This window comes from Rhipicephalus sanguineus, chromosome 1 (genome assembly GCF_013339695.2).
Source record: "Rhipicephalus sanguineus isolate Rsan-2018 chromosome 1, BIME_Rsan_1.4, whole genome shotgun sequence".
Lineage (NCBI taxonomy): Eukaryota > Metazoa > Arthropoda > Arachnida > Ixodida > Ixodidae > Rhipicephalus > Rhipicephalus sanguineus.
Window position 1 is genome coordinate 226313897 of NC_051176.1, and position 14417 is coordinate 226328313.

The following is a 14417-nucleotide window of genomic DNA, read 5'->3' on the forward strand; positions in this document are numbered from 1 at the left end:
ACGTAGTGCTATATTTGGCTGACATGTTCACTGGAGCCTTAACTACTGATCAGCAGTTTTCTGAGCATGTCCAGAAAGTGCTGCAGGGCCCCTGTAATGTGACTATTTGAGATGAAAGTGAATATCGTAGGCTAATGAGAAAGAAAAAAAAGCCAACATGGAAGTAAAATCAAGGTTTTTAAGCTATTCACTACATAGTGCAAAAAGCCTAGCGACTCCACAACTACCAATATAGGATGGATCTTTATGCTTATTCATCATCAACATTAAATGGGTATACATAGTAGGGCATGCCGAAAACCTAGTGTGTGAAAGTTGTTGTGCAATGGTAAAGCTGTTTATTTTGTTTGATGCCTACGCTAACTCCCTATATCTCTGTCTTCCTCTGCTTGTCTTCTTTCTTTCTTTTTTTCTCTTTTTAGAGAAAAGAAGATGTCACGTAGTGGTGCATTAAAGGTGCTAGACTTTGCCACATGTAATGTGGAAGGCACTGACAACTGCAACAAGTTTGTTGATATTTTGGGCCTTCGGACAATATTCCCACTGTTTATGCAGACCCCTCGAAAGTATAAGAAGAAAGGAGCATCTCCTGAAGAACATGAAGGTAAAATGACCGATTACTATAAATTTCTGGTGTTACACTGTACAGTGATGTGAAAGCTTGAGCTAGTGCTCACTTACTTATTAGAGAGAGAGAGATAGTAGATGTGTATCCCAGTCAGACGGGCAAATTTAGTGTCACTTTGGCAGAGTGCACTTTGCCTTGTATTGTGTCATTTTGGCGGCATGGTGCTACATGGCAATACAGTGTCCTTCGGGATTGATGACAGTGACCATCTTTGAAGCCATTAGTCTTAATAACACACACAGCAATTTGTTCTTTGTAAACATATACTGTTTTTTTTTTTTACAAAACTAAATACCTGTGTAAAAGAGCATTTGGAATAAAAGATAGAAATAGTGGGGGAATGAAGTGAGCGAGCATATTCTCCTTTAGCTAGCATGGCCATGGCAGCTGCTTGGCTCTCCACGTGGCATAGCACTTGGGCATATCCTGGCTTGCAGGCTATTGAATGTTTACTTCAATATAATGGGCAGTAAAACTACATAGCCTCCTTTGTGGTTTAATGCATTTTTGTTGATATCAATCCATCACCTTTCAGGTGAAACAGTGACTTATGTTTTTATAAAAAGCCCCCTTTCGGGGCCACCAAAGCAATACTCTCAAACCTCTATATAACGAACACGGATATAGCGAATAATCAGTTAGAACAAAGTAAATGAATAATAGCCTTGGTAACAGATACAGTGGTTTGAAAATATACTTATAATGAATTTGCGGACATAGCGAAGTTATTTTCATGTCAAATGTGACTTTGTTAATAATGAGGCTTAAATGTATGCCCACACAGTTCACACGCCGCATACAGCCTGTCACCACTTATTGCACTTGCGTTGGCAGTGACATTCTTGATTATGCTTGAGGAAAAATGCAGTCTCTGTGCATGTAAGCCCCTGGAATTTCAGAATGCCTTTCAACTTATCAAAGTCTGTCACCACCATCCAGCATGTAATAGGTTCTCTCAAAAAATCACATAGCCAGGTTTCAAAAATGTTGAGGAGGCTTTGGGATGATTTATTCTACCTGTTTAGCGCCAGAAAAAGCGTCCGAAGGTGATTCGTCATCGTGCTAGAGATTACAGGACACCTTCCAGCTTTCAAAAGCTGTCTGCTGCAGCCACATGTTATACTCAATGGAACCGCAGGAAAATCGCATGGCTGTGTTCCAAAAGTGTCGGTGAGATGTTTGGACCACTTAACATGGCTAGAAGCAGGATAGACTGTGGGACAGCTTCCACCTTTTAAAAAAGTGTTGACTGCCTCTGCCTCTTGTATGCTGTCGGAGCACATGGATTGACCAGTAAAGTAGTCGTAGAAGTATGGTAGGGATAACAGTGTGTAGGCATCACATACGAAGCTAGGGCCACGTATCATGCTCAACGACCTAGCACAACCTGCAGCTGAAAAAGATACAGGTAGAAACAAGAAGCACCTGGCCGCGCCACCATTGTGGGATTCCAACACTAGCTCTATTGTGACCCTTTGGAAATTGTGCAAGCCAATTATAATATACTCATAGGTTGAAACAATAGAATTTTAGTGGCACTTGAATACTATTGTTATAAGTGGGTTTAACTGTACTTCACAAAGCCTAAGTGAATAAATGTAGCGCAGCAAAAGCCTTGCAGATGTTCCACATTCTTTGGCTGTCTTTGTGCTACAGTACCGGCTGCTTTTGTAAAGACATATCGCATACTTCAAGCACGTATTCACCCACTCTGATGAGCCATGTGCGGTCTGGTGCATGGTAATTGTAATAAAATATACAAAAGTATTATATGAACAGTTGCTAAACACAGGCTTATGAACAATTGCTAAACGCATGCTTAGCATTGCATAGTGAGTAAAAAGCACATATTTTGATGCACTTGCATACACATTATTTATATTTCTGCATTCAGAGAAAGTTTCCAGTGTTTAAGGCGGGGTGAGACTTTAAAAATTAGTTTCAATATTTGGCTGTAGAGCAGTGGTAATAAAAGCTATGGCTATAAAATTTACAATGGATTTTAAAGATAGACGCAGATTGCATTAGAGCTCAAAATTAGTTAAATCGTATTTAATGTTTCTTTTTTTAATTTTTCTACATTTGTATTTTTTTTATTAAGATCTACTATCTGCAAAGCATTGCAATTTTGTGCAAAGGTAGCAACCAACTCTTTACAGAAGTGGAACTAGAATTGTGAGCGTGCAACAAAAACTATATTTGTTACGATTTTTTATGTTTGTCGATGTATGAAAATTACCACTTATGAATGTTTTTATATTAAAAAAACAATAATGCACCTAGGCTACTGATTCTAGTTTCAGTTATGTATATGCCACTAGTTAACACATATGAGTATTTTTGTTTGCTTACGCCCTATAGTTTCTGAGAAAAAGGTACACAAACCTCCAAAAATGTTGTTTTGATAAAAACACAGAGATCATGTAAAGGTACACCCACATTACCTGCCAGTGTCAAAAAAAAAAGGATCAAAAGTTATTTTTGAAACTGCGAGCACCCAAGTGTGATAAATTTTCTGAAAGATAAATAAATTCTCTATCAGATTGAAAAATCTCAAAATCAGATTTGTTGACCAAACAAAGTCTCACCCCACCTTAATCTTTCAAATCTTTGCAGTTTTCATTGACCTCACAATATGGCAGCAAAAATGTATACTGCAAGCAAAGAAGTTAAGATCTAGTGGTGGGAAGAATGATGTTCACTGCCTATTAGAGGGTTGAGCAGTCTGTTACCTGATATCCATTGGTCAGTAGCAGTTCCCACATCAAACTGTTACGGCTTCATTGGATTTAGTACAAATTTTATGTATAAATTGTGAATTGGACTGACATAAGTCAGGTAGTCTAATAGACTTTCTAACCTCAGGGCCCTGAACTGTGCAGTGTGTGTGTCTGCCTTGGTGCAGATAATGAAGAAATATAGTCAGATTTGTTAGGCTTCTTGCTTGTCTCATGGAAGTGTACATAAAATGTAGTTTTATCTCTTCACTCACTTTTCTTATACTTGTAGATATTTTTTATCACTTTGGCACCCCCCTTCAAATTCATACCAAAAAAAACAAAACAGGCTTACTATATTAGCGTGCCAAATAAAGCAGCAGTTTGTTTGTACACTGCGATTCAAACACTAGACTTTGCCCACATGGCTGCCAGCACTTTGTGTGTCACCAGCAACCACTGGGTAATCACTTGAGGCCACTATGCATTCACAATGCATCTCGAATGCCCTCGTTAATATGCTGAGCCAAAATGTACTGTCTTGGTTTCCCTAGCATCCATTGGCATTGAAAAAAGTGTGGGCTGCCATGCAGATCAAGTGTTGCATTTAAGTAACTGAGTGCTGCCTTTTCTTGCCCCATCTTCTCTTAAATAAATCAAGTTGCCAGATTGTCCTAGCCATTGGTCCAATCAAAGTTGAAATAATGGAAGTCAACGAATGCCAGATTGTCCTAGCCATTGGTCCAATCAAAGTTGAAATATAATGGAAGTTGACGAACCGTAGTTGGATTTATGTCTTTAGGCAGTATGTCTCAGCCTTTTCCCATTTTTTTGCAGAGCATGTGTGTTCTGTGATTTCATCTATGCTGAAGAACTGCAAAACCACTCAGCGACAACGTCTTTTGAACAAATTTACAGAAAATGACCATGAGAAGGTAAACAGTGACTCACTATATTTTTTCTCACTACACTATACCTTTTGTATGTGTGGCTTTGTTTTATTAAGCGATGATGGTTTTTAGCTTTCTTTGCTAAATTACTATTATGATACATGGCCCTCTTTATTCTACATATGGTGGGAAGTGTAGAAATGTCATCATGTGTATTTTTTAATGAAATGATACTTCTAGCTTTTATGCATTCAAGTTGTAAATAGCCATAGATGCTGCATTTCTTCTTTTTACATCACATGCAGTATGTTACTTGAGCAGCATGCATTTGGTGCGATTTGCATGAATTTACAGTTGAACCTCAATATAAAAAAACTTCAATATATATAGCAAGGTATTGAAATTTTTATAACCTTATGTCTATAAGACACCATGTATATTTCAATATATAACGAAGTTGCACTGCTGTCACTAAAATAAACCAAGGCAGTAAACTGAAACTGCTGCTAGCAGCTGTGATTAGATGGTTGAACTGCATGTGGTCAGCACCCAATTTTGCGGTTACTTTTTCCATTTGGCAACTGACAAGCATGATTACGTAGCCATAAAGTCATTAGTCCTCTCACTTGCCTGCACTGCCTTGCCTGAATCATTTAAGGGCAAGACAGACGGTACGATTTTTCATGCGATTCGACGTCCGACACGGCGAAGGGGAAACCGGTATGGTGGCCTTTCATAGCATCGTACAGCCACCATTCCCTCTCCCCCACCGCCGCGTCGGCCGTCGGATCGCATGGAAAATCGGACCGTCTGTCCCCCGCTTTAAGCCCGGGGTCTCAAGCACATGGCCCGCGGGCCGCATGCGGCCCGCAGAAGTCTCGCTTGTGGCCCGCGGCTTCGCAAGGAATAAAATGGTTGTGGCTTTGCTAAATGGTGCTCGCATTGCTTACTCGCCTATTCTGATTAATAACGATTTGATCGGGTAAGCACAGAGACGGGACTGGTCCCCTGCATATTTTTTCATGAGGCAACCTTCGCGGTCACCATGTGTTGAAACATAACCGTGGAACAAAAAATCTACAGGGTATTCAAAATTAAGCTTTATGGTTTTCTTAAAATTCAGCACTGGGAGGTACATGAAAACCAACCACCTTTGCAGATAAGTCTTCTATCCAGGGGGACACAAAGTGAGATAATAATTATCACTGTCAGCTGCCCAATTAACTACGATTGAATAATGAACTTTTTAATGAGTGCAGTAAGCGGGCATGTTTGTATTGAAAAGTTGGAGGCCGTCGCATTTCTACGTTCCACTTGGAAGAATTTTTCTAGCATGTCTGTGCCCCGAGATATCCCGCTGCAAAGCTTAATTACGGTTTGCATGATTACGCATGCAAGACACTGGAGATCAGTATCGATACGTTTCTCGAATCCTGATGCCAAATCAAATCCCCTTCAGAAATGACCTATACACGAGATATGGGAAATGTGTTATTTCATAGGGCAGCGGGTGACGTATTGGTCAACCCCCTCCCCCCGCTTTTACCTTTGTCACTGTCCCCTGGCCCTTGCGGGACTAAATTTTGTCACTGCAGCCCACTACCTGAAGTGAATTTGAGACCCCTGATTTAAGCCCTGAGCAAAAGTAAAAAAACTTTTATGTATATGGCGCTACCGTTCAGAAATTTAGAGATGGCAGAGCTGGTTGTTTTTGTTTCCTTCTGGTTTGCCAAGGCTCCACTCATACTGACACCATTCTCTTTAGTATTCCAGAAGTTTGACCTATAAATCAAGCTTTAGCGAATATTTTTCTCTAATAGTGTCCCTTTAAGAAATGTTTTCAATTGCTTTTCATTTTTCTGCCCATGATGCTTGGTTTTCTTATCGTCATCATTGTTAGCCTATTTTATGTCGATTGCAGAATGAAGGTCTCTTCCTATGATCTTCAATTTGCCCTGTCATGTGCGAGCCGATTCCATTTTATGCCTGAAAATTTCTTAACTTCATTGCATAACCCACTGCTGTCCTTGGCTGTGTTCCCACCTCTTGGTATCGATTCCATCGCTCTGACTGACCATCGGATATCTGTCCTTCACATTATGTGAACTAGTGTAATGGGTACCCCTGTTCATTATTTGATCCACTCTGCTGTCTTCCTATCTCTTAATGTTACGCTTATTGTTTTCCGTGCCATCACACACTGCATGGTTCTTAAAGGAGCACTGACATGAAATTTACACGTCAACATTTTTGCATCCACGAGTAGTTATTGACCCCCTAATAGCGATTCGTGACTCAAAATGCAACTGAGGGACGAATAACTGTCTTTTATTGATTAATATGACCAGTATCTAGCACGATTCAAAATGTGTGGCAAGCCTGCCAATTTGTAGCGCTGGCAGCGCTTCCTCGCGGTGGCCTCCAGACTGCGCCCCAGCTGATCAGGTGGCCACAGAAAGAAGTGACGTCAGGTTCAGCTGACATTTCGTCTGCTAGGCCCATACATACAGTCATGTGGTTGTCACCAGCATCGCCATCGTTGCGTCCACAGTGTCGACAAGTGATGAAGACAACATTCTGGAACTGGGAAATCGCCGGGAATTGCGACTTCGCGAATCATTTTCGCTTCGACTTTTGCAAAACAGCAATTGAGAAATGCACGGCGTTCTAAACAGCGACGAGAAGGCACCCGGAGACGCACATTTTTGCAATGCTCACTGGTATGTCTCAATTACCTGATATACAGTTGAACCCCTTTATAAGAGACACTGATATAAGAGACACGTGGGGTATAAGAGACACCAGTGTGCTACATGAAAGTAAGGGCTGATAGGAAAATGCATAACTTAGTACCCTGCTTATAAGAGACACCTCATATAACAGGCAAGAATTTCTCCCCCATGCGTGCCTCTTATAAAGGGGTTCAACTGTAGAGAATTTTAGTGTGCACAGCGTTCCGGTATATGCAAAGGGTCTTAGGAAATGCACACCAGCAGACAAGTAGAACAAGTTATGTTTCTACAGTAAGAATTCTGTGCTTGTCAGGTTCTTCTTTGCTCCGCCAGATGGCCCCACCTATCCGGCCGCTCACGCTTACGCTAACACAAAGAAGTATAACTCCCTGTTTCCGCTCTACCTGTTAACGCTACCTACGTGCTACTTGTTAGTGATGATATTTATCCATACCCTTCTCCACTTTGATAGCTTGTGGTCGTGTTGGCGTGTACCGTACGTGTAATGAAACGACACATTGTTTCTGTGCTTTGAACAACACGAAGGCAGCGCACAACGGTTCCCCGACATGCTGGCTGACGAGCATGCAACAAATCATTCGAAGCAGCGCGACGAGGATCAAGCATGAGGAGTGAGGAGAGTCGCTGAACATGGCCGGTCAGGAGGCGCGAGCGCGTGCCTCCAGATTGGCTGTGCTGGGAGTGAGCGTTCCTAGGCGTCAGCCAGTAGGCGCCACAATAAGAACACTTGAATCGTCAACTTCATCGCTTCTAGGGCATTGTCACTCAGGATGGTGTGTGTCACACCGAACACATCGCAGTAATGTCAATGTTGCAGGATGCTGAATGCCCCGTTGAGGTTTCATACGCTCTTTGCCCCTGATATAAGATAACTTCCAGGCGAAGGACGCCATTCAAATTTGGTAAAAAATACGTATGCATACTGAGCAATCGAATGATGGACACATCTCGAGCTTGAAATTTTGTGTCAGTGCCCCTTTAAGTTCTTGGGTTTCTTTGTTAATCTCCAAGTTTCTGCCCCATATGTGAGTACTTGCAGTATAAAATGGTTGTAAACTTTCTGGTTTAGTGACAGCGGTAAATTGCCAGTCATGAGTTGGGAATGTCTACTACTATATGAGCACCATCCCATCCTTATTCTTCAAAGAATTTCCCATTTCCTTTACATGAGTAGGTTCCCCTGTTAGCAACCAGTGTAGATATTGTCACGTGGTCGTGACATCGACGAAGACAGCAGTCGGTGTTTTCAAGATGAAACTGTTTATTTGGCCGAACTTGTGGCCGGGAAACGGAAAGTTAATTTACAGCAATACACACGGTATGCACTGATAGCGGCGTACAGAGCGTCGACCGTCGATCAACTGACAAGTGGTGAAGCGCGTCGGCTTTTATACAGGCGCTATCGAACTTTCCAGCGATATCGCTGCTTGTTGCGCATGTTCTAGAATAAGCTCGAGCGTTCGCGTCTTGCGCGCAATCTTAACAAAACGATCTACTAATCTCGTGAAGCTTCTCGAACACTGAGGCGCGGCTCGCGCTGAGCATCGCTGGCAGTCTTTGTGGGCGAAAACGGAATACAACAAAAGTGATAATAAGGAACGCACGTGGCAATGCCCCCCTCTGAAAAAGCATCGTCCCGATGCTTAAAACAGAACATGGGGGGGGGGGGGGGTTCGGTCAATGCACGCAACAATAAATAGCAAAAAAAAAAAAGAAAGTACAATAAACAATAATCGCAAGCAAGAAAGTACAATAATAAAGGTAAAGTACAGCCTTCAGATCACTAACGCGCGTAATACGGCTTGAGGCGCACGACATGGACGACTTCAGGTCGTGCACGGCGCCGCTGAGAGTTCGTAATGCCGTCAGGGACAACCTCGTAGTCGAGTGCGCCGAGGCGTCGAAGTACCCTGTACGGTCCGAAGTATCGTCGAAGAAGCTTCTCACTAAGTCCCCGTCGGCGTATTGGCGTCCATACCCACACACGGTCACCGGGTTGGTATTCCATGTGGCGTCGTCGAAGGTTGTAGCGGCGGCTGTCAGTCGTCTGCTGGTTCTTAATCCTTAGGCGGGCGAGCTGTCGTGCTTCTTCGGCGCGCTGTAGGTAGGTGGTCACGTCGATGTTTTCCTCGTCGGTCACGTTTGGTAACATGGCGTCGAGGGTCGTTGCCGGGCTCCGTCCGTAGACGAACTTGTATGGCGTCATCTGCGTCGTTTCCTGTACGGCCGTGTTGTACGCGAAGGTCACGTACAGAAGGATGGCATCCCACGTCTTGTGTTCGACGTCGACGTACATGGCCAGCATGTCGGCGATGGTCTTATTTAGACGCTCGGTGAGGCCGTTGGTCTGTGGGTGGTACGCGGTGGTCCGGCGGTGGCTTGTCTGGCTGTGTTCCATGATCGCCTGAGTTAGGTCAGCCGTAAACGCCGTACCTCTGTCAGTGATGAGAACCTCTGGGGCGCCGTGTCGAAGGACGATGCTCTCAACGAAGAACTTGGCTACCTCAGCGGCACTGCCTTTGGGCAGGGCTTTTGTTTCGGCGTAGTGGGTGAGGTAGTCGGTGGCCACGACGATCCATTTATTTCCGCAAGTCGACGTTGGGACCGGCCCCAGGAGGTCCATCCCGATCTGCTGGAATGGTCGCCGAGGAGGCTCGATCGGCTGAAGGAAGCCGGCTGGTCTTGTGGGCGGTGTCTTTCGTCGCTGACAGTCTCGGCACGTCCTTACGTAGCGAGTGACGTCGGCGGCAAGGCGCGGCCAGTAGTACTTTTCCTGTACTCGTGCGAGCGTGCGGGAAAGTCCGAGGTGTCCAGCCGTCGGGTCGTCGTGCAGGGCATGCAGAATTTCTGGTCGCACTCGTGAAGGTACAACGACAAGGTAGCTGGCTCGGGCAGGAGAGAAGTTCTTCTTTATGAGGACGTTGTTTTTCAAGGCAAATGATGCCAACCCTCGCCTGAATACTTTTGGGACAACGATGGTCCTGCCCTCCAGGTATTCAACTAGACTCTTCAGCTCCGGGTCGGCTCGCTGTTGTTCGGCGAAGTCGTCGGTACTTATGGCTCCCAAGAAGCTGTCATCATCGTGGTCGTCGGGCAGTGGTGGGTCGACAGGGGCACGAGACAAGCAGTCGGCGTCGGATTGTTTCTTTCCGGACTTGTAAACGACGGTAATGTCGAATTCTTGAAGTCGTAGGCTCCACCGTGCGAGCCGACCTGAAGGGTCCTTCAAGTTAGCTAGCCAACACAATGCGTGGTGGTCGCTCACAACTTTGAAGGGCCTGCCGTAGAGGTAGGGGCGAAACTTGGATGTAGCCCAGATGATCGCTAGGCACTCCTTTTCCGTTGTGGAATAGTTCGCTTCTGCCTTTGATAGCGACCGGCTAGCATAACTGATGACCCTTTCCTGCCCGGCAGTCTTCTGCACAAGGACGGCGCCGAGTCCTACGCTGCTTGCGTCGGTGTGGATTTCCGTATCGGCGTATTCATCGAAATGCGCTAGTATCGGAGGCATCTGAAGGCGTCGTTTCAGTTCTTCAAATGCTTCGATTTGCGCCGTTTCCCACTTGAATGGCACGTCGGTCTTCGTGAGGTGAGTTAGCGGCTCGGCGATTCGTGAAAATTCCTTGACGAAGCGCCTGTAGTAGGCGCACAAGCCGAGAAAACGGCGCACGGATTTGGTGTCGCTGGGTGGCGGGAAGGCAGCAATGGCAGCTGTTTTCCGCGGGTCTGGGCGAACACCATCCCTGCTGATAACGTGACCCAAAAACAAGAGTTCCTCGTACGCGAAGCGGCACTTTTCAGGCTTCAAAGTGAGGCCGGAGGTCTTGATTGTTTCAAGTACAGCTTCAAGGCGCCGGATGTGTTCGTCGAAGCTTGAGGCAAACACAACGACGTCGTCCAAGTACACGAGGCACGTCTGCCACTTCAAGCCAGCCAGCACTGTGTCCATAACACGTTGGAATGTCGCAGGTGCCGAACAAAGACCGAAGGGCATGACCTTGAACTCGAAGAGGCCGTCTGGTGTTATAAAGGCCGTCTTTTCTCGGTCTCTCTCGTCGACTTCGATTTGCCAGTAGCCGGTCTTGAGGTCCATTGACGAAAAGTACTTCGCGTTGTGGAGTCGATCCAGGGCGTCGTCTATCCGTGGTAGAGGGTACACGTCCTTCTTCGTGATTTTGTTCAGGCGACGATAATCGACGCAGAAGCGTAGGGTTCCATCCTTCTTCCTCACTAACACTACGGGAGACGCCCACGGACTCTTGGACGGCTGGATGATGTCGTCGCGTAGCATTTCGTCGACTTGCTTCTTAACGGCGTCCCTTTCTCGCGTCGAAACCCGGTAGGGACTCTGACGGAGTGGTCGAGCATTTTCTTCCGTTATGATACGGTGTTTAGCAAGGGGCGTTTGCCGGACCCGTGATGACGACGAGAAACAGTCCTTGTATTTCTTCAGAAGGCATCGGAGCTGTTGGTGTTGGCGGGCGGGAAGGCTTGGATTTACGTCGAAGGATGGCTCAGGCATTGCGGTTGTCGTTGTAGCTTCGTCAGAATCTGAAAAGGCAAACGCATCGCTGACAGCCAAGATTTCTTCGATGTACGCAATCGTCGTGCCCCTGCTCAGGTGTCTGTATTCTTGGCTGAAATTCGTTAGCATCACGCTTCCTTTCCCTTCATACAGCCGAGCAATGCCTCTTGCGACGCAAATGTCACGGTCTAGCAGCAAACCCTGATCGCTCTCGATGACACCTTCGATGCATTCAGCCGTTTCGGTGCCGACGGGAATTATGATGCTGGATCTAGGAGGAATGGTGACTTGATCCTCGAGCACGTTCAGGGCATGTTGACATGGGTTCGTATCCGGCGGTGTCGCTTTCTCTGACGATAGGGTTATCGACTTGGTTCTTAAGTCGATGACGGCGCCGTGGTCACTTAGGAAGTCCATTCCAAGTATCACATCCCTGGAGCAGTTTTGTAGGATTACAAAGCTCGCAGGATAAGTCCGGTTGTTGATAGTGACTCTCGCCGTGCAGACACCAATCGACGTTATTAGATGGCCTCCAGCGGTCCGGATCTCGGGGCCTTCCCAAGCAGTCCTAACTTTCTTCAACTTTGCTGCGAACGGCCCACTGACGACGGAATAGTCGGCTCCAGTATCGACGAGAGCGGTGACGTTGTGGCCGTCGATCAGAACGTCGAGGTCGCTAGTCCGCCGTCTTGCGTTGCGGTTACGTCGCGGCGTCGGGTCACGGCTACGTCGGTTTGCACCGCTGCTTCCGCGTTGCGTCGTCAGGTCTGCTTCCGGTCGCAAAGTTTCATCTTCAGGACGTCGACATCGTTCGGCGTGCGGCGGGGGCTCGGAACTTCGTCGCGGTGTCGTCGTCGACGGCGGAGGATCTTCAGCATTTCGTCGTTCAGCAACCGCACCTCCACCGGTTGCTGCCCTTAGTTTTCCGGATATGGGCTAGGCGACCGGCCACGGTTTGGGCCAGTGTACTGCCGGCGGTGCGGTGACATGTAGCGGCCGGGCGACGGTGAGCGGGAAGGTCGTCGTTCTTGCCACTGTGTACCTGTGAGGTAGTCGTCGATGTCGCGAGGCCGTTCGCCTGGCTGCGGGCGCGGCGCGTTGACGGGGAATCCGCGTAGCCCCATCTGACGGTACTGGCAGCGGTGGTACGTGTGGCCGGCCTCCCCGCAGTGGTAGCAGAGCGGGCGGTTGTCGGGGGCACGCCAGACATCGGTCTTCCTCGGTGCGTAGCGCGGGGCATAGCGCTGGGCGACAGGAGGACGGTAGGGTGTCGGCGGCGGCGGCGTCTGGCGGCGGAACTGCTGCGGCGACGCGGCGTCTTGACGTGGACGAGGAGCGGGGGTGTTGCGTCGGGCTGCAGCAGCGTAGCTCATTGCTTGTGGCTCAGGCTGCGCTGGTTCAGGTGTTCCCAGAAATTGCTGGATTTCCTGGCGTACGACGTCGGCGATCGGGTCCACTTGAGGCTGGGAGGAGGGCAACAATTTACGCAGCTCCTCCCGCACGATAGTTCTGATGGTGTCACGCAGGTCATCAGATTGTAGCGCGTGAACCTCCCCGAAGGTCGTCGTAGGAATGCGGCGGTTGTACTGTCTCGTACGCATTTCCAGCGTCTTCTCGATTGCCGTTGCTTCCGTCAGGAATTCTTGGACGGTCTTGGGTGGGTTACGCATCAGTCCAGCGAAGAGTTCTTGCTTGACCCCTCGCATGAGGAAGCGGACTTTCCTTTCCTCGAGCATGTCGGGGTCAGCGTGGCGGAAAAGTCGGTTCATTTCTTCCGTGAAGATGGCCACGTTTTCGTTCGGATGTTGCGCCCGTGTCTCCAACAAGGCCGCGGCCCTTTCTTTTCGGACGACGCTCGTGAACGTCGCCAAAAAATTGCCGCGAAAGAGGTCCCAAGTTCGGAGTAAGGACTCCCGATTCTCGTACCAGGTCCTTGCTGCGTCTTCCAAGTAAAAGTACACGTGGCGCAGGTTGTCGTCGGAGGTCCAGTTGTTAAATGTCGAGACCCTTTCAAACGTCTCCAGCCAGGTTTCCGGATCTTCGCATGACGACCCGCGGAAGGTTGGCGGCTCCTTGGGCTGCCGGAGTAGGATCGGCGCAGGCTGCACGGGGTCGGTCATCGTCGCTGCTGTCGGTGTTGGGACTCGGGACTGCCTGGTTTGTTCGGGGAGGAGCCCGTGCTCTGGCTGTAGTCCCTTCTGCCTGCGGCTTGTTCGACAATGCGGGTTTTCTTTGCCGTCGTCCTCCTCGCGGCTTGGGCTTGGGTCAGCGCTTCACGGGGGCGTCCGGATCATGGAAGAAGCAGCACCTCCACCAGATGTCACGTGGTCGTGACGTCGACGAAGACAGCAGTCGGTGTTTTCAAGATGAAACTGTTTATTTGGCCGAACTTGTGGCCGGGAAACGGAAAGTTAATTTACAGCAATACACACGGTATGCACTGATAGCGGCGTACAGAGCGTCGACCATCGATCAACTGACAAGTGGTGAAGCGCGTCGGCTTTTATACAGGCGCTATCGAACTTTCCAGCGATATCGCTGCTTGTTGCGCATGTTCTAGAATAAGCTCGAGCGTTCGCGTCTTGCGCGCAATCTTAACAAAACGATCTACTAATCTCGTGAAGCTTCTCGAACACTGAGGCGCGGTTCGCGCTGAGCGTCGCTGGCAGTCTTTGTGGGCGAAAACGGAATACAACAAAAGTGATAATAAGGAACGCACGTGGCAATATACACCTAGATACACATCTTTTGTCTATACATTCAAGTACTAATAGGGTCATTAAATATTTTTCAGGTGGACAGGCTGATGGAGCTGCACTTCAAGTATTTGGAAAAAGTACATGCGATTGACAATATAATTGAACGTGAAAAGGAAGTGAGTATTTGACTTTAAAAAAACGGTCA

General features: G+C 47.4%; 1 protein-coding gene across 2 annotated transcripts in view; it reads left to right on the forward strand.

Moving 5' to 3' along the window:
* The window catches only part of LOC119373468 (beta-catenin-like protein 1), a 50402-nt gene that overhangs the window by 32844 nt on the left and 3141 nt on the right, over window positions 1-14417 (forward strand). For both annotated transcript variants that reach the window (XM_037643503.2, XM_049419922.1), the window contains 3 exons: window positions 423-604; window positions 4183-4280; window positions 14308-14388. In XM_037643503.2, the coding sequence (XP_037499431.1) occupies window positions 423-604; window positions 4183-4280; window positions 14308-14388 (361 nt within the window). The remainder of the gene's footprint in view (window positions 1-422; window positions 605-4182; window positions 4281-14307; window positions 14389-14417) is intronic.